Raw genomic sequence first — 21651 nt, 5'->3', positions numbered from 1 at the left:
GCTTATTGTCCACTCTGTTGGCCAAGAATCGCCCGCGCGACCATTGTACTCACTTTCAACAGAATTACGAGTTTTGTACAAAGTGCTTTAGGTCTTTATTTAGTCTGTACAGCTTGACAAATTAGATTTACTTTTCTTGCACATCAAGTAGTATATTTGGAACACCTTTAATTTTTCTTCTTGTTCTAAAGACGTTTACATCGACCAGTGCTACAGAAGCATGCTTGCATATCAATTCAGCCTTGTGGTGTGCTTCTTTCACTGCTTTAAAAGAAGTTTCAGTACTGTGAAATATGCAATTAAAAGAGGTGGAACCCATCATCCCATATTTAATCTAACTATTCAAACAAGACGTAGAGGTCAATTGCAGCATCCGTCGGAAGTTCGTATCTGAATGCATCCTTACAGATATCCTACATACAAGATTCATCACTGTAGGGGGGCTCAATAACAAATGAATCGACGTGTACTATAAAAATATATCTAAACAATTCTAAGTTTGTTTGTTGTTTTACAGCTCTTTAAGAACCGTTTACAGATTTTGAGACGTCACCAGCTGTTGGTGAAATGCCATAAATGTAGACCTATGCATCTTGTAGATATGCAGCAAAGTTTTGTAATTCGTAGTTAGGAGATTTGAATAGGAACAACAAGGATGGAATTCCTTTGAATTCTTGTCATTGGAACTCCTTCTACAAAGAAAGATTTAGGATTCTATCGTTGTGGTTATGTACCCGCGTAAAACAAGGAATCTACAAGATATGTGGATGAAGGTTTTGGACACTACCATTGTTCGGCAATTTCTTGATAAATTCCAAGTTTAATATTTTATGGTAAGTTTAATAAATCCTAAATCTATAATCATTCATTCTAGAATAACAAAACTTTTAAAACAACATTAAGGTCATTAGGATGCATATAATTAATCTTAAGATGCTGCTATTGACCTAATGATATATTTTTCACATCACTGGCCAGAAAGGTTTCCGAGAAGTGTTCCATTCCTTGTAACTGTGTATTTCATATTGATTAAAACTGCACGCATAATTCATGTAAGATACTGTATATTAATGTCATTTGTGATAATAACCGATGGATACATTCAACCAGACTTGATTCTGATGTTGCATTCTGACCTATATTTTTCAGAAAGGTCTTTTGTTAAATACAGGTCCATGTAACTATATCCTACCGCGATGCCATTAGCAAAGACGAATACTTTCATTACGTTTAGAAACAAAATCAATGATTTGGGTATTTTGCCTTAATTCTTTTCAGATTAGTCCATTATTAGCGAGTCCATTACATAAAATCTTGATTAATTGTTTTCTTTTGGCAAGAAATGAAACCCTGATCCATTTGTTGTGTTACCTTTTAGTTAGCCTAGAAATCAGATATTCATGAACGCAAATTTAATGCATAATGCAACTTCAGTTAGACCCAACATTACATGTATAAGATATCTGTGACATACATACCGCTACCCTGTTCTATAATATGCACACTATCAAAGCTTTGTTGGACACGTTAATATATGTATATCAGACCTCATATTTAATGGTTATGTAGGTTATCTACACACAAAAGAACACGTACCTTCATCCACGCAATGTCAGGTAAGCTTGACATTTACCCTTAAATGTTGAAGTAGAAATTTCTATCTATTTTGACTTTATATTTTCCTCCGACTTGATTATAGCATAAGTTTGCATGGTGCACAATTAAATTGTTAGTTTTTACGATTAATTTTTTTTTTTTTTAACTATAGGATTAAACATTCTTTTCGATAAATTCTTCAAAAAGGATGTTTGATTCTTATAATTCCAATTCGTTCACTTTATTAACAATTGCAAAAATTTGAATAGTTTCCCTGCACTATGTTATTTGTTTTCAGGCGTGTATGAATACATCGCGTTTTCGGATTTATTGATGTGTAAACTCTTGTTCAGCTTTATTTTTGTCCAATCAAAACAATTGTAATAAATGATATTGGAATTATATGTACTTGATATATTTCTAAAATATCTTTGAGAAATATTAGGGTCGTAAGTACACCTCGCCACTGGACGCTGCTCTTGGATGCTCTCTTTAATTACATAACTTTCAGTAAAACCTGCTTGATCTGTTCTCTTGTTGATTGATGCTGATCCTAAGGCCAGTAATGTGTATTTCTGCAGATTCTTGTAATTTTTGCGTCAGGAGATATTTATTGTGAGCGAAAACCAGATAATCATTAAATTTGTTAAATATTTAGTGGATCTGTCTTTAAGTCCTTATTTTCATCAAGATCTGCCCAATGACCTGTAGGAAAATAGACGATGATGATATACAACTCTGTCACACTCCAATTTCGAGTTCTCGATTACTGTTCCTATATAGAATATTTGACAGGTGGACTTTTTGCATATTTTTTTTATTTGAGAGAAATTTGGTGATGCGCCATTTTTCAACTGATAGACCTATTCGTGCTGTCAAAGGCTTCTCAAATTCCGGAAATATAGAATTTAGTGGATACACTTGACAGTTCTATAATGATGCGCTGTGTGGCGATGTTGTTTGTGTATGATATGTTTGGTTAAATTTCTAGTTGTTCTTATCTAGTCATTTTCCAGGTTTAGTTTTATTATTCCAGCATTATGTGTACTCTTGTACTTTTGCTGAACAAGGAAAAAAAAATCATGGTATGTCACCAGATTGTTTGCGATAGAGGGATTATCATATTCCTTTCTTTTCTCAAAGCTTTTTATGGCGTATTTTTGTTGTCCGACATTGAGCTATCTTTTTTCTTTAGATATGTAATTTGAATGGTAATGCAAAGACTAAGATAAAATCTCGACAGTTTGTCTTTTAGATATATACAGATTCGTTTTCAAAAATAATACCTCTACCGAAATTTTGAAATTATTTTTACACTATTGCTTTTTTTTTTCGAGTTATGTGACACTTTCAAATGAAAACAATAAAACAAACAATTTAATTTATATTGAATTCCGAAATAGGTAGCACATTCTAATTACAGTTCATGTACGAATGCAATGCCCCTTTAAGTGTTGCATTGAATTCATATTTCAAGAACATCGTTAGTTGAAGAGCGTGTTCAGGGCCTTTGTTCTTGACACGAATACAAGCATCGTCGGAAACCCACGGTCGGTCGCACTTCCCGTACCTCTCGTGGGACACAACGCCGATATTTTCGCTGGAAGGTGTGTCTCGGCTTCTTTATGCGATTGGTCGCTTTACCATTCCATATTGGGACAATCAACCAATGAAAAAACATTCTATTTCCAGTGTACGGGAGCATAGAAAAACATGGCAATTGAAGCGAAGATTTTGACAAGTTACAAAGCTTTCAGCGAGATGCTTTATAACTTCTTCGTCAGTTTGTTTTGAAATTAATTTTATTCAAAACATAAACATACCTAACAACTTATCTCTTTCCTCCTTCATCTGGTCTACTTTTGTGACCAATGACTCGTTGAATTTGCATACCCGATTTTATTTATTCGTACAAAGGCTGCACGCAAATGATGCGTCTGTTGGGTGAAAGTTGAGGCACTCTAGAGCATAGTTATACTTTTCAAGTGAAGGTTTTGACGACAGAGCCCTGTAACCCCGATCTTTTATAGTGGCACAACTAAACACACACACCTACTTAAATGGGTGCCGCCATTACTGCTGACGCTTAGAGTTTCGAGAATACTAACAGCGATTCCCATTGGTCCTCGTAAGGTCATGCATTCTATTGAGTTCTGCGAAAACATCGGCGTTGTGTCCCACAGGAGGTAAGAAGGTGCAACCGACCGTGGATTTCCGACGATTGAATATAAGGTCAAATTTGATATTCTAAACCTCACTCGAGAACCCAAAAATTGTGTTTGTCAACACGCTTGTCATCGCCAAGAAACCACGTGTGGTGGTGAAAACACCAAGATTTCTAAAACTAAAAAGTATGTCAAAAGCATTCAACACTTCGACATACGTTAATGATCATTCAATTTAGGGAGCAAGTACAAATAAGAAAGAACAGAAAATTGTCGATGCAAAAGCTTTTTTCACCGAAGCCGGCAATTGATAGTTGAGTCACGTGATATGTAAAAATAAACAGGGCTCGTGTCTTTTTTTTGAAAATGAAAAGTTTAGATGTTTCAAATACATCTTTGCGTCAGTTTTTGAAATTTAGGTTTGCTGCTATGTTTTACACGAATCAAATACTATCATATTATTATCAAATATCTTTTAAAAAAAATTAGTACTAAAATCGTGTCTATGCCCTTTAATAAAGACATTGTAGGCGATTCCTCCTTATATAGCACCAAAAGGGGAAATTTAATACAAAAATGCACTTTTTTCAGTTTGGGTCTGACAGCTAATTTCCTTTTTCATAACTTTTCAAACGCCCTGGATTGGATTGAAATCGGTTAAATTACTGAGGCAAGATGGCATCGTGATTCAGTTCTGACAGCAATGTGATTTACTTTTATCAAAAAATTTCATTTCGTTAGAATATACTATTAACAGGAGTTGAATCCGTCACCCGATATTTAATTTGGTTACTCAACCAGAAAATGAAGGTCAATTGGTGCATCTGACGAAAGTACATGTCTATTTGAATTTATCCTTACAGATATCCTGCATGTAAAATTCTAGCTGCAATAATGTAGCCCTATCCAATTTTTTTTAATTCTGACGTTTTCGGGATAGGGTTACAATTCCATAGGATCTCCGTAATGGTGCAAAATAATTTTATGAATAACCGATAATAAACTCTGTGTATTAGTCCCAAATGTTGTTTACACCAAAAGGAGTACCAACTTTGTGCTCGGGCATGTCTAATAAAGGTGTTTTTCATTAAATACAATGTACAGCATGCAAAATTCTTCGTCTCCTCCGCCATGCTTGTTATCGCGAGATCTCGTAGGTGGATCTAATGAAAAACCTAAACATTGACAATCAGCGCGAAAATGTAGTTACTCGAGCCACTCCGAAAAAGAAAGGAAAATCATATTGTTGCAGAAAGAATTTACACTCTGCTGTTCGGTTTTTAACTTGATATTAAATTCAAACCTTTTCAATACCGACGAAATAGCTTTCGCCTCCATACTTGTCCATTGATGTAAATATTACCTTATATGGCATATGCAAATGACTTGACAATCGGAAGTTTATACTTCAGTACATCAAACATGGCGCACAAATATGAATCGAGAAATTGGAATTTATCGAAATTGTTGAAAACGGTAGAATAGAGCCTCACAAATCTTAAGTTGCAGGTTGTAAATTTATATTTTGACTATGAAACATAGAATATCATTTTATTTACGTAAAGAAAGTCAGGAACTGTTTAGAATGAGCGCAAATGTTGCGGGAGTGAATCACTCCCGCATCTGCACCATTACGGAGATCCTAAGGAGTTGTAGCCCTCTCCCTAAAAAAAAAATCAAAAAAAAAAAATCAGAGAGGGCTACATTATTGCAGCTAGTAAAATTCATCTCTGCAGAGGAAGTACAATGACAAAAACGGATAAATAGACATGCACTAGAAAAATCGACCCAAACTTTTTTTTTGGGTCTAATGATGACAAGGCCTATATATATCCAGGATAACATATTTAGCAACAATGCTAGTTTTCAATATGGTCTTGCATACATACAGACATACGAGGACGAATCAATAAGTAACCAGCCTATCCCATTTCCAATTGACCGAGACGGTCACGATTTTCATCCCTTGTTTCAATACATGTTTTATACCTGGGTACAAAATTGCACGCGTATCGAGTCATTCTTTAATAAGATATTGAATGTCAAACATGGCTAGTGATGCAAAGGCATGCTTTTCATTTAAAGTTGAGTACCGTGCTATAATTCGGTACTTGTATTTAAAAGGTAAACAGGCAAGGAAATACACGGCGACTTAGCCGATGTTTATGGGTATTCTGCACCATCTTATGCTAAGGTTAAATTCTGGGTATGGGAATTCAAACGCGGTAGAACGTCTTTAGAAGATGAAGCCAGGTCTGGACACCCACTGGATGCCACCGACGAAGAAATGTGTAATAAAGTTCGGGATCTGGTATACTTTGATAGGCGAATTCAGGTGGAAGAAATAGCGCAGGCATTAGGCATTCCACATAATAGCGTTTCAACAATCTTACATGATAGTTTAGATATGCGCAAGCTAACAGCCCGTTGGGTCCCCAAATCCCTTAGCGATGAGCAAATGACAACCAGAGCATCAGTATGCAGCGCCTTGTTGAAGCGTTTTTATGTCAAAAGATGATTTTCTTTTGCGTCTGGTGACTGTAGATGAGACTTGGTTTCATTATTATGAGCCAGAAAATAAAGCTCAGAGTCGTCAGTGGGTAGGGCCTGGGTGAAAGAGGCCAAAAAAGTTCAAGACACAACTATCTGCTGGTAAGATGGGACGCATAAGGCGTTATTATGTTGGACTTTTCACCCAAGAATAGTGCAAAAACTGGAGTGTACTATGCAAACTTTCTAGACCAGCTGAGAACCGCCATCCGTGAAAAACGCCGAGGTAAGCTCTCTAAAGGTGTTTTGCTGCAACAGTACAACGCGAGAGTCCACACTTGCAGAGTTGCAATGGATGCTGTAAAGCGAAACGGGTATGAATTAATACAACATCCTGTCTATTCGCCTGACCTAGCTCCTGGTGACATCTTCCTATTCCCAAACTCGAAAAAGGATATATGTGGACGTCATTTCCGGTCTGACGAAGAAGTCGTGACGGCAGTTGAGGAGGGGGTCTATGGAAAGGACCCTGACTTTTTCAAATCTGGGCTGGTGGCACTTGCGTTGGTCTAAGTGCATCATACTAGAGGACAATTACATCGAAAAAGAAGAGGTGGATCTCAACCGGAAATAAGTTAGGCTGATTACTTATTGCCTTGTATATTACTAAACAATACAGATTAACAGAAATAGAGTACATATCAGCTTAAGGTACTTTCATTTACTTACCGAAACAAACTCTAAGGATGTACATGAAGGTATTACTGTCTTAATGACGGCGTCTAGTCCCCCCCCCCCCCCCGAAGAATCTACTGCTGATGAGTTTAAAAATGAAATCTTGATAAAATATTTTTTTTGACAAATAATGAAACAATGATCCGCTCGTTGTGCGTTCTATTTTAGCCTTATATTTAAGACTTAAACCGTAACTCTAATGCATAATGTATCTTCAATCAGACCCAAGGTTGTAACATATATGTTATGTGCCATATCTACACTGTATTATAATACGTACACTATCAAAGCTGTTGTTGGACATGTCAATACATGTTTATCAGTGCTTATATTTAAAGGATATGTAGGTTAAGATTTTAAAGTTTATCTACAAATAAAACAACGCGTAAATTCATCCATGCAATATGTCAGGTAAGCTTGATATGTATCCTTCAAAATGTTGAATTACAAATTTCTATTCATTGTTGACTTGATATTCTCCGCCGACTGTATTCTAATCCAAGGCTTATCCATGCAGGATTTCGTTGTACACAGCTGATCTGTTTCATACAATTAACTTGATTTACATGTACTTGATATATTTCTATATTAAATTCTTTGAAAAATATAGGGGTCGTAAGTGCATCTTGCCACTGAACGCTGCTCTTGGATGTTCTCTTTAATTACATGACGTAATGTGAATCTTACCTCGTTCCCACCCCTCCACTAATCCTCTGTACGACTACGTGGGTCTACCAACCTATCTATTTTGCTGCTGATTCAAATTAAGCCCCTGACTTCTGGTTTCCGCAATGTGTGTCCCATCCATTCCCATTTACGAACTCGAAATAAAAGACACTATAGAGTCTTCCATACTTGCTTTATATTTAGATATTTTATTGAACATATATGTTAATGGCAAACTAACAATTCAACTTTATGACAAATGTGATGACTTCAGGTTCTCCATCGTCAACTTCCCATATTCATATAATAATAATCCATTATCACCTGCATATGGTGTTTATGTCTTTCAACTGATTCGATACGAAAGAGCTTGTTCTGCGTATGGTCAGTTTTTTAATCGAGACAGGATATTGACAAATAAACGTTTAGAGTCAGCATTTCACAAATTCTATGGTCCTTATAACGATTTAATTCAACAATAAAAATAAAATTATGTCATTAGCTTAAATGCTGTCTGACATGTTTCATACTAGTTGAGGCTGTTCTTTACACACTGATTTTGACTACAGATTACTCCGTTGACCTGATCGAGAGATAGTGCTCGCAGCGGGTGTGGCCGGTCGACAGGGGATACTTACTCCTCCTAGGGACCTGACCCCACCTCTGGTATGTCCAGGGGTCCGTGTTTGCCTTACTCATAATTTTGTACTCTTTATATGATTTATGAGATTGATCACTGTTCGTTATCTTCACTAAATCGACACAGGAATAAAAGCGAAGATTGTTACTAGGTAAACGACATCAATGTACTAGTATCTAAATGTTGAGTAGAAGCTATTGAATACATTTTGTTTCATAAGAATAAAAAAACAAAAACAACAAAAAACAAGTCAATTAACATAAGAACAAAATCCGTGCCCATGGGAATTTCAACAGACTGTTGGAAGACTCGACCACCGAAAACTACGGATATATTGTCAATGAGGAACTCCATCATTTTTTGATATTTGAGTGTATTCAATCTTTTTTCATGTTTGTTTCATTTTATCAGCATTACATGTATTCTTGTTATTAATGTTGTTCAAAATAAGAAAAATCGTGGTATCTCACCAGTTCGTGTGTTGTGATAGAGGAAATGTCATTTGGGCCGGTTGCCTGTCTAGTTTTAAACTTAGAAAGATATTTCTTTGTTTATATACAAATGGTTTGATGCAGGTCAGAGTTCAATTTATTTTACAAAGTATTTCCATCTTGTTTGGTCTTGCTACTGTGTCTGCCCTTTTTGTCATGTTGTGAACAAATTGGCTTAGATCTCAACGGACGAGATGTTGATCGGAATTTTTACACTGTTTAATTTTAGGAAATCGTTCTCATAATTGATCATTTGTTCTAGCCTTATTTTTACAGGTCCCATCTAGTATCACTGGTATTCCACTTTCCCTTAACTATCACTTCCTTGTACAATGTATATGACCTTTCAGGTGTTCTGAAACTGTTATCATTGTTTCTCTTCAGATGCTTGATATAGTAAGTTTTTAAATCGAGGTAAGCTACTGACAAACAAGTTGATGGTACAGGGATTTCAACAGTCTCGATTGAAGTCAGCATTTCGAAAATTCTATGGTCGTTATAACGATCTAGTTCGTCAGTACAACCTCGCATTGGGTCAAATGCTGTCTGACGTGTTTCATACCGATTGTTAAGCCGTTCTTGGCACACTGATTTTGACTGCGGATAACTCCGTTTACCTGATCAGGATATAGGGCTCACGGCGGGTGTGACCGGTCAACAGGGGATGCTTACTCCTCCTAGGCACCTGATCCCACCTCTGGTGTGTCCAGGGGTCCGTGTTTGCCCAACTATCTATTTTGTATTGCGTGTAGGAGTTATGAGATTGATCACTGTTCGTTATCTTCACCTTGCATGCCTCATACAATATTTGGATAATATCAAATTGATTTCGCAGTTGAAAGCTTCAATTTTCTCTCTATCATTTAAGAACTACATATTCCATGATAAATGTGGTCTCTCTGATTGGTCAATAATAATCACATTCTCTTCAGATCTTAAGTTGTCATGATACTAATAACTTAATGATCTAAGACTTTCTGCACCACTTTCTGCCTTCCCATCTGGGGAATTTCTCTATTTCCCCCAATATCATAGGATCGATTTCATTTGTCTTTTAATCTGGTGAAGCAAATGTTGTTTTAAGGACTTTCTTTTGTGAATTTATGGTAACTCCAATAACCATATCATATATATCAGAGAAGTGTTCATCATTTTCATTTATGTTTCTATCTCCATATTCATTCAGGAAGAGTTCTTTACCGGTACTAGTACATGTATTGACCCTCTCCACTGGTGTACACAATTCGGCCAATAAGATTCTCCATTAATTTTTTTAATGTATTTCCATGGTGTGCAATCCCTTAGTAACATTTAGAAACAATATTTTGGTCCCATCTTCAGCATTTGCAGGTGCATAAAACTTTGATAACATTGTCTTGAATCTTAGTGATACTTTTGATGCCGATAATACTTATTTTGATATGATAAAGGCTACTTCTTGTATATGATCATGAACAAAGTGATTACGTCAATTCCATCGAAATTCGCAGATACCATGAATAGTTATGGTGTACCTTGCATAGAGGCTCTTCACAATTCTTTATGTTCCCGCTTCAACACAATTTATATTTTGAATAACTGGATAACCTAGCAAAATACCACTATACTTCAAAAAAACTAGTTTTACATTAACTGTTCTATCCTAACAGTCTACTATCAATCCACCTATAAGTGTAAACAAACTACTTCAAAAGCATTTGTTTTACTAACAGAAGTTTAAGTGCACATTGAACTTTTCACATAAAATCATTTTGAAAGCGAATTATGTTTTTAATTTTAGGTAATAATTTCGAAATCACAGAAGAGAACCTAAAGGAATTTGATGACAATGGGTTTATCATTGTCAAGTAAGTGTGCAAAATATAAGTCGTATATGAATTTACTTCTTGGATAAAGACTCTAAAGTATGTATCAGAAAAATTTTCTTGCATTTATTTTCAGAGGTTTTTTTGACGCAGAGGAAATTCGCAAATTAAAGAAGTGCTTTGAAGACACCGAGGAGGTGGTGAACAATAAAATGAAAGTGCGTATATCAAACTAAACTTATATACCGGAAATTTATGAATATGCATCAAATAAAAATGATGACATTTTGCATCAGGTAGATGACAGTTTAGGAAAAGAGGTAAATCTGACGGTTTGGAGTCATCCTGGAAATGACGTCACAGGGATGGCAGCAAGGTCTGAAAAAGTCACCAATGCAGTGGAGAAGGTACCGTTACTTAATCATCTGAAATGAAAATGTTTACGAAAGACGAATGTGTTTACAAATTATGTTATTTTGAATTTAATTAGTTACTTGGAGGTTCTGAAATTTACCATTACCATGGGAAGTTGGTACAGAAAAATGCTAAGTCAGGTGGAACTTTTCTGTGGCACCAAGATTATGGGTATAGTTTGATTACTTGAAATTAGAAAATCAACGAGCAAAATGAAAGACATTACAATGAAAGAGATTTACATAATTATTTCATTTTATAATACATTAACTCGAATGGAAAAAACATACTACTAGCATTCTATCTTCAACCAGATGATTCAAAATGTGAAATTAATCAGAATCTTAAGCATTTTCTTTACATTTGCGATTATTTTTCCCCATTACATAATTTAGTTATTGGTACAACAACGGATGCCTCTTTCCAGATATGATGACAGTGTTTCTTGCATTGGACAAGTGTGAAAAAGCTAATGGATGCTTGAAGGTGAGATTCAGGTACTTCATAACTAATTGTATAGTCATTTATATCTAATCATGGAAACTTTCTGTTTCAGTGATTCTTTTCATGCATTGTACATGTATTTAAGGTTTTGAAAGGTTCTCACAAATGTGGCCGTATACAGCACAGTATGGTCGCTGATCAAATGGCAGCGGATATTGATAGAGTGGGAGAATTGAAGAAGAAATTGGACTTGGTATATGTCGAATTAGACCCAGGTAAATTTAACTAGTCAACCATGTGTGGAAATTTAAGGTATGCAAAAAGTATACCAAGCTTGTTCTGCGTATTGTCAGTTTTGAAATTGAGGCAGACTACTGACAAATAAGTTGATGTTACAGGGGTTTCGACAGCTTTGTTTAAAGTCAGTATTACGGAAATTTTATTGTCGTAATAACGATCTAATTTACCAATACAACCTGTCATCAGGTAAAATGCTGTCTGACATCTTACATACAAATTGAGGCCGTTCTTTTCACACTGATTTTGACTACAGATTTCTTCGTCTATGTGATCGAGATATAGATTACCACAGCGGGTGTGAGCAAAGCACCTGATCCCACCTCTAGTATGTTCAAGGGTCCTTGTTTGCCCTACTCTGAATGCTGTATTTTTTATGGGAGTTATGGGTTTGTTATCTTCACCTTAATATCAATGTTCTGAAGCTTGGTAGGTACATTTATGAGAAGTTCAGAGGTTGTCCAACTGATGAATAGAAAACTCTTTCGGGAAATAGTTATCATACATAATACTTAAACTGAATTAAGGATAACCTTTAATCAAAATGTCAACGGTCACTAAGCTTTTTATTATTTATGCCTTACAAATAACAGTCATTAAGCTTCACTGACAGGTTGCAAATCAACCCCTTCCAATTTCAGGTCAAAATGTTAAAGGTCACTGGGGTTTCTACATACTAGATATTTCAATTTGCAACCAGTGAAGCTTTACATATGATGGAATTATCAAACCTCAAAGCAATGTGCATGCATAAGTACATGTTTATTGGGATCAGCAATGTCAGGTGAATAAAAAAGATTCTTTATGGTTCGTGAAAAACTTATTTCAGTGTTGTTAATGAAAATATTGATGTTATGGAGTATAATTCATCCATTTATAAATAGTTACATGACAATACATTCACATCAGCAACGCTCATCAAAGGAACTAATATTTCTTTTTGTCAACACAGTGTGTACTCAGTTTGGTGGGTCTGAATAATAAAATCTCGTTGATGTGAAAAATGTCATTTATTAACGTAAATGACAGATAATATGCAATGGTAAATACAACCAATAATAAACAAGATATACATGATGAAACATCACAATCAACATACATTTAATATCCACAATTATATGGCCCACCAAAGATGGGGAACTTAACACCCCATATCAAAATTAACATTCTTCATCATCTTCAAGTTTATCATCGTTCAACTGCCAACCAAACTCTTCGCACATCTACCCCCCCCCCCTTTTTCCCCCCGTAACTTAACAAAATATGTGTCAGGGTGGGAGATGGAAATTTTTTTTTTTACTCTGGACTTGCCCAGCCATTAATTCTAGAATGCACCCATATACGCCCTCTATATGCAAAGTTGCGTAACTCAACAATCAAAAGTATCTCCCCATGCGCTACGCATGAACAGTACAAGAGAGATAACTCTGATAAGTTATACAGACCTACGTACAGTTTGCCAAAAATTAGTTTATTTCATAAACTCTATTTTGTTCATATCCTAAAATGGACATCATTTGTGAAGTTGCACTGAGCTTTTGAAACGAAAAACGACATTTCAGCTTGTGAGCATCACTAGTTTGTTTCTGGATTGGATTAAGGTATTTTGTTGCCAGAATTATATCATTGAATGAAGGTATGAAACATTTAAACCGGATTCTGTTCCCTGTTGAATTTGCACGTTTTTAAAGGTTCAGATCAAATACAAGGATGCTTCTTAATTCTGAGGTTAAAGGTTGAAGCTACAAATATTTATATCCATTAGGCCTACATATATCATTGCAGCTCTAGCATTAAAACTTATAATGAAAATTAATATTTCAATGTTTCAAGATTGGATTTTGTTTTACAATACTTGCTATATCAACCTAGAATAGTATGTTTCTGTTGGAAATACATGCCTACGGTCCACGTATTGTTCTCAGGATTTAAAGACAGCAACTTCTTTTGTACATGTGTATTCTTTACAGGATTTTATGAGATTGAACACTGTTCATTATATTCACTTGTTTTCACTTCTTATTTCACAATTGTACGTCATTCATATGTCATAAATGAAATCATGCTGGTGAAAATACTTTGTGGTGACTGATTAACGATTTCCCCCACAAGTTCGTTTTTCACTTTTAATGATCAAACTCTACAGTGTAATGTGTTTAAAAGATATCACCAAAAAAAACCCCCAAACAAACCCCAAACAAGGTTATACATTATCACAGAAGCTCATTTTAGAGAGTTTATAATTTGTTTTGTAAACAAAGATTGCGGTATGTTATTATTTAAGAAATTTTCATTAGAAATGGATATCGATCTAAGTTTATTATATCTTTCACATTTCAAGCATTCTATAGGGAAAATGTGTCATCTAAAAGCTAAAATTTGTGACTATGCAAAATTAAGATGCTTTATATTACGAAATTAATATTTCATTGGTTTGTTTGTAAAGACTTCAGTCTTTGTTTACATAACACATATTTAAAGCTAAAATAGTGCTTTTATACTTGCATTCAGAAGTTAAAATTTTGGCTGTCAACATTAAATGAGTTATATTTTTAGCTCTTCTGAGCCGAAGGCTCAAAGAGCTAATCATATGGCCATATGTTTGGCGTGCGGTGTGCGTCAACTTTTTGGAAAAAGGGCTATATCTCAAGAACCCCTTGGCCAATTTTTGTCAAATTTGTCACAGGGTATCCTTGGCCCAAGGGCTTTCATTTGTACTAAAACTAGGGTTGTGACCCTTTAACAAGGGGAGATAATTAGGAAAATGCAAACAAAAGTAGTGGTTGCTAAAAAAAATCTTCTTCTCAAGAACCACTAGGCAAATTATCACCAAACTTATGCATAAGGATGAGGATATGTTGTAGATAAAAAATTGTTCAAGGCATCATCCGGGGGCAAAGAGTGTGGTCTCAAGGTCACTTCAAAATTGACCTTAAATTTTGTTTTGTTAAAACTTTGATATTTTGCTTAATATAAGGACTAGGATCATCAAATTTTGTCAGTTGATGCATCTTAGGACCTAATATCATGGTGTCTCAAAAGTAGGTCATGGTGACCTACTTTTTGAATTTCGCAGGTAATTATTATTAAGTGGATTTTGATGCATATCTTGGACACTTTTGAGCCTATGATCATCAAAAGTTGTCAGTTGATGGATCATGGGACCTTGAACTGCGTCATGTGAAAAGTATGTCGCCATGACCCACTTTCTGAATTTTATGGCTAATCATTTATGAATACATTTTAGGTTGTTATTTCAGACAACGAGCGGTTTAGAATCATCAAACCTTGTAAGTCGTCTAGAGGCCTCGAAACATATTTATAAAAAAAGTAGGTAACAGTGACCTACTTTTTGCAGACATTCTTCACATTTTCAATTTTAGATGCATATTTCGGACACTATGAAAGCTAGGATCATCAAACTTTGTCAGTTGATGCATCTTGAGTCTTCATAGTTTGTTGACCAAAAAGTAGGTCACCGTGACCTACTTTTGGAATTTGACGGCTATATTTTAATATTTCAGATACTATTTGACTTACAATTATCAAACTTTGTCAGTTGATGCATGTTGAGTTTTCAGAGTGTGTTGACTAAAACGTAGGTCACCGTGACCAATGTTTGGATTTTGACGGCTATATTTGAATATTTCAGATACTATTTGACTTACAATCATCAAACTTTGTCAGTTGATGGGTCTTGAGTCTTCAGAGTGTGTCGACCAAAAAGTAGGTTACTGTGACCTACTTTTGGAATTTGACGTTTATATCTGAATATTTTAGATACTATTTGACTTCAATTATCAAACTTTGTCAGTTGATGCATCTTGAGTCTTTGGAGTGTGTCGACCAAAAAGTAGGTCACTGTGGCCTTCTTTTGGAATTTGACGGCTATATTTGAATACTATTTGACTTGTCAGTTGATGCATCTTGAGTCTTCAGTGTGTCGACCAAAATTAGGTCACCGTGGCCTACTTTTGGACAGTTACATTTAAATTGTAAGGTACTATTTGACTTAACATCATCAAACTTTGTCAGTTGAAGCATCTTGAGTCCTCGGAGTGTGCAGACTATAAATTAGTTCACCTTGATCTACTTTTTTAACTTCAAAGCTATATCTAAATCAAATGCTAAGAGGCCTAGAATCATGAACCTGTTCAGTTGATGTATCTTGAGTCATCGGAGTGTGTCAATTAAGAAGTAGGTCACTGTGATATACTTTTTGAATTTCATGGCTATATTTAGATATTTCAGATACTAAGTGGCTTAGATCCATCAAACTTATTAAGTTGATGCATCTTGGCTTCTCAGAGTGTGTCAGCTAAAAGGTAGGTCACTGTCACCTACTTTTGCTTTTTATTTTTTGCAAATCTATACATCTTGCCCAACTATCTATTTTGTATTGCTTGTAGGAGTTATGAGATTGATCACTGTTCGTTATCTTCACCTTGCATCTTTCAAACTAAAACCCAAGGATCATCAAACCTTCACTTAACTCACTCTTGGTTTTTTTTATTTCAACAGAGCTGAAAATGTTAAAAAGCAGTTTTGTTGATATTGGTTTTAAGAACCATTCTCCAACAAAGGCATGAAATATAATTGCATTAAAAATCAGACAAAATACAATGCGACCCCCTTGTTCTAATTGTATGCATAGTAAATTCGGTATTTAGCACCCCAACCGTCTCTATGTCCCTTGAAAAAATTCATGTAGAAGAGAAATATGTACTACCCAGATATGCACGTAGGTTAAGTAACTTCATTTTGTAATTATTTTGATTGCATAATTTAATAGTGTACTGTATGATATCCCCTTCATACACTATCATGTGATAGGTCTTTAAAACCTTGTTAATTGATGAATCTTGGTTAGTGATAATTTTTGCCTGTTCTACAATGTATCAGAAGAGAGATTCTAGGCCCATGGGCCTCTTGTTAATGTTTACCATAAAAAATGCGAAATATTTTTTTTCAAAATTGTGAAACAATCCCTTCAAGTGTCAACTGAGATACTGTATTTCATAGTACATGTATTGCAAATCTTCATCATATTTTACTTAATAGGAGATGCTCTGATTTTCCATTGTAACCTGCTTCACTGCAGTGGAGCGAATGAGTCGGACAGACGGCGATGGGCGTACCTTATGTGTTACAACACCCGTAATAATAACCCAGTGAAAGTTCATCACCATCCATGCTACACTCCTCTGCTTAAGGTATGCTGGATGATACTTCGAATACACAAGAAACGTTCGTTTCAATTCATTTTTATTCTGTAGGCGTTCCAATACTAAATCATTGTTGAATGATGATTGATATTGTTTAACGTCCAGAATCTTTCACTCATATGGAGACGTCACCATTGCCGGTGTAACGACGAAAAGTGACCCTCGTAGAATATTGACCGAGGGGGTCAAATGTAGGCAACGTAAAGGCAAAGGAAGGTATAGAAAGAAACGCGAATAATTATTGTAATTTCCATTTACCATGCATTTTTTTCTTTCCAGTTTTAGTAAAAAATAATCTCTCAAGCGTTTTCAGTAAAAATTCGATGAATTAAAAATGCATGTGTTTGGGTATTGATCAACAGCTGTTTTGATTTCCCGACCATAACATGCACAAGACACTTTTTTCACACGACAACGAAGACGTCTTGGCTCCGCCTACTACGTTCTGATTGGACCACAGTCAATCAAAACAATTAACTGAAACTTTCCTTTCGATAATGCACGCTCCACACTTCAGGGTATTTCACTGTAAAGTTTGTGGCCGAGTGACTGTAGGACAGAAAGACAGACGAGACTAAAACAATATGTCCCCGATCTTCGAGGCATAAAAGATACCAATAGTGCCCTACGATTGTGATAGAAATACTGGCAATATACTCCCCTTCCTTGATCATTATAGATAAATGTATAATCTGCATTAACATGCACATATGCATAAAAAAGAATTTTTTTCACTTTTATCCTAAATACCCTTTTACATTTTTAAACTTCGTATCACACATCTAGAACGCTTTTGTGTATAGGAAAGACGTACATGGCCAGAAGGGAAAGAACAAGAAAGGACAAGAGCCATTCCTGACCCTCTTTTCAAAAACACTAATATTACATATAGTTGTAGGGTATATCTAATCCTATCAGGAAATAATATTTTTTTCTTGTTATCCGCGTAATTTGGTTGCCTAGCAACACATCAAGCATAACAACCATCAATTGGATTTCAGGTTTATTTCAACATCTATTCATTAAAATAATAAAAAAAACGTTCCATATTTTTTAGCCACCACACAATAAAAATTTTAAATTAACTGAAAACTTCAAAAGGGTTCAAAAACGTTAACCTTTCTTATAACTTCTGAGGAAAAAAACGTTTGAGACTTTATTTTGATTTTTTGCACATTATTTACCCAGAGTAAAATCAAAGAGGATTACAATTATGGAAACTACACATTTTTAAAAAATTTATATAAGTTTCTCTTTCCGACACCAGCTAAGAAAATTATCTTGATTTTTTTAAATAATGATAACTGTGGAAACTTATTTTATGAAATGTGATAAAACAAATCTAAGAATGAGCGTATTCTCGCTCTAATAGTCATAGAACATCATTATAGCCTTGTTATTTGTTTTCCTTTTATGGGGATAAAATATCTTGTACTATTGATGTAAGGTATAGTATAACCTTTTAATTTTGTTATTTAAACTTTAAAGCTTTTAGAAACGAACACTTCATATCATAAGGCTGCGTGATTTTACCCCTATGTATTTCCCTAACAAGAACATTCCTACCAAAACCAGTTTTTTGCATAACAAATGACACTGGGTCATTATTCTACGGAGTCATTTTTCTACAATCCTTACGGAGAAAAATGACCCCCAAAGCCATAATTTCTACAATAATTGGGTAATTTTTCTATGTAAAATATTGACCCTGGTCAATATTTTACGGGGGTCACTAATCGTCGTTACACCGGTGAAGGTCTGTAAAATTTAGGCCTATGCTCGGCACTTGTGGCGAATGAGCAGGGAGGGATCTTTATCGTGCCATACCTGCTGTGACACGGTACCTCGGTTTTATCCCAAGCGCCACCCCATTTAGTCGCCTCGTGCGACAAGCAAGGGGGTACTGACGACCTAATCTAACCCGGACCCCTACGGTTGTTTGAGGAGTCCGTAACGAATACAGCAAATAATGGTTCAGGCATTCAGCAACGATTATGTTATTTCATTGACCAAGGATTTTGTAACGAATACGGATTGTCATTGTTTGAGTATTTGGTAAGTGATATTATATATCATTGTTTAAGTATTCGGTAAATGATAATATGTATCATTGTTTGGGTATTCGGTATAAGAATATGATTTATCATTGTTTGCGTATTCGGTAAAACTATGGTATATTATTGTTTGAGTGTTCCGTACCAAACATTATATTATTCGTATAATTGTAGTCGGATTCTGAATACGGTATGTCATTGTTTAAGTAATTCGAATAAAAGCTTGTTTCTATTCGTTTTAGCTTTGTAAGCGTTCCACTACACCTGAAGCTGTTGATGTATCTATATAAGTGAAAAATTCACGAATAGGATGTAAATCAATATACAAAACAAATGTTTGATTGATTGATTGTTTGTGGGTTTACGCCGTTTTGGCAATATTTCAACCATTCAATAGATACGGTATATCATTATTTGAGGATTTGGAACATTCTTCAACATATACAATAATAAATATTATATGTTATTTTCCAAGAATTTCGGAACGAATATGTTATTAGTTAGGGAATAACAATACGGTTATTTGCGATCGCTGATGCCAATTTAACGGTCGCAAACTGAATTTTACAGACGAGTTGTTACAGTTAGTTGAGACGGTCAAACGAAGGTTTCCGACTACTAAATCAGCATCAACCGTCACCAAAAAACAAATAATAATAATAAAAAAAGATATTCCCATTCCAATGCAATTTATACATTTTGCTCGATGTTTACATCTTAATTTGTTGGCTTGACTTCTTCTTGAAGTGAACTAATTCTTATATGTATGCTTCATTCTATCATAACCTGACAATGGAAAGCTTTTTGATTGGTTTATTGTTCAAGTACATGTATTCCGTAACAAACATGGTGTATCATTGTTTGAGTTTTCGGTAACGGTTAAGGTGTATATCATTGTTTGAGTTTTCGGTAACGGTTAAGGTGTATATCATTGTTTGAGTTTTCGGTAACGGTTAAGGTGTATATCATTGTTTGAGTTTTCGGTAACGGTTAAGGTGTATATCATTGTTTGAGTTTTCGGTAACGGTTAAGGTGTATATCATTGTTTGAGTTTTCGGTAACGGTTAAGGTGTATATCATTGTTTGAGTTTTCGGTAACGGTTAAGGTGTATATCATTGTTTGAGTTTTCGGTAACGGTTAAGGTGTATATCATTGTAGTTGGAGTCCGTAACAACAATATCATTTTATGTGGATTCTGTACCAGATCCGATATATCATTTTTTGAGGATTCCAAAACGAATACGGGATGTCATTCCATAAAGTGAAAGAAGCTCAAAATAGTGCTTCATGTCGAAGTAATACAAAATGACTCGTTAGAAAAGTTGAAATATTTGTTTTAGGATAACAGAAGAATTTATCCAATTACATTTTCTAATTGCTATTTTGCTCTCCGCAGGTTCCAAATTCTGCCATCACAGAATGTGAGAACTACACGGATTTTACAGGGAAAAAATTCATGGACAAAAGGGAACTTTCTACATAAAGATTCGCCAAGTAAATTTGGTGGATATATGTTTAGAATATAATCGCTAAGATGCATGGAAGATGTACTACAAGGAGTAGAATTTTTTTTTTTTTTTTTTTTTTTTTTTTTTTTTTTTTTTACAAGTATTTACATTTCTAAACGCTCTTGCTATATACATTGATCATTTTCAGTCTCAATATGGTTAACATTTATACTACTAGTATCCAAACTAGAACGTGTACATTAATTTAATCAGGACATTAAATTCTTTTTCGTTTTCACATAAGATATTGAAACATTGCATATAACTGAGTGTGAACTATTTTTTAATTCGTCCAATCTATTTTTTAAAAAAAATTCAATAACGCATTTTAAGGCTTGTATTGTAAATATCTTATTGTTACAATTGCAAAAAAACTGGTGCACTGTGCAGAATTGTAATAAAAATGTTCAGCAATGTTGATATGAGCAAAATATAGACGATTTGATGAAATTATCAACAGTTATGTTTATAGCCTATCAATACCTGCATTGCGCGACAGCATAGTCGGCCAATGCCTGCATTGGTTGACATTATAATCTATCAATGCCTGCATTGGTTGACACCATAGTCTGTCAATGCCTGCATCGGGCGACTCCATAGTTGTCCAATGTCTGCATTGGACGACTTTCTAGTCGGCCGATGCCTGCATTGAGCCACTTCAAAGTCGGTCTATGCCTGCATTGTACGACATCAGAGTCGATCGATGCCTGCATTGGGCGACTCCATAGTCGGCCAATGCCTGTATTGACTCTTGAGAGAGTGGTCCAATGCCTGGATTGGCTCTTGACAAAGTGGCCCAATACCTGCAGTAGTACCATAGTCGGCCAATGCCTGTATTGACTCTTGATAGAGTGGTCCAATGCCTGCATTGACTCTTGAGAGAGTGGTCCAATGCCAGCATTGACTCTTGAGAAAGTGGTTCAATGCCTACATTAGCTCATGATTGAGAGAGTAGTCCAGTGCCTACATTGGCCCTCGAAAGAGAGGCCAATTGGCTGTTGGGTGGTCCAATACCTGCATTGACCATTGAGAGTCGCCCAAAATTTGCATTGACTCGAGAGATTTGAACAATACCAACCAATGATGGTATTTGCTCTACGGATAGTCATGGAATTCCTGC

At 35.3% G+C, this 21651-nt stretch overlaps 1 protein-coding gene across 3 annotated transcripts; it reads left to right on the top strand.

Annotated features, from left to right (window-relative positions):
* Positions 1-541: 541 nt before the first annotated feature.
* On the top strand, positions 542-20984 carry LOC125678177 (L-proline trans-4-hydroxylase-like). 3 transcript variants are annotated; one of them, XR_007371423.2, is made up of 10 exons: positions 7285-7397; positions 10564-10630; positions 10725-10806; positions 10885-10995; positions 11079-11173; positions 11398-11488; positions 11592-11721; positions 16805-16956; positions 17074-17184; positions 20420-20634. XR_007371423.2 is itself a non-coding variant. In XM_056154748.1 (9 exons), exons 3-9 carry the CDS (start codon positions 10801-10803, stop codon positions 20504-20506), a joined length of 672 nt encoding a protein of 223 aa, XP_056010723.1. In that variant the 5' UTR covers positions 542-833; positions 10564-10630; positions 10725-10800; the 3' UTR covers positions 20507-20984. The 3 variants fall into 3 exon arrangements, 2 of the variants coding, with proteins under 2 accessions (XP_056010723.1, XP_048772375.2); XM_056154748.1 differs by lacking the exons at positions 7285-7397; positions 17074-17184 and adding an exon at positions 542-833 and having other exon boundaries at positions 20420-20984; XM_048916418.2 differs by lacking the exon at positions 17074-17184 and having other exon boundaries at positions 7279-7397; positions 20420-20984.
* Positions 20985-21651: the final 667 nt, after the last annotated feature.

This window comes from Ostrea edulis, chromosome 2 (genome assembly GCF_947568905.1).
Source record: "Ostrea edulis chromosome 2, xbOstEdul1.1, whole genome shotgun sequence".
NCBI classification, from domain to species: Eukaryota; Metazoa; Mollusca; class Bivalvia; order Ostreida; family Ostreidae; genus Ostrea; species Ostrea edulis.
This window is presented reverse-complemented; position numbering and strand designations above follow the sequence as displayed.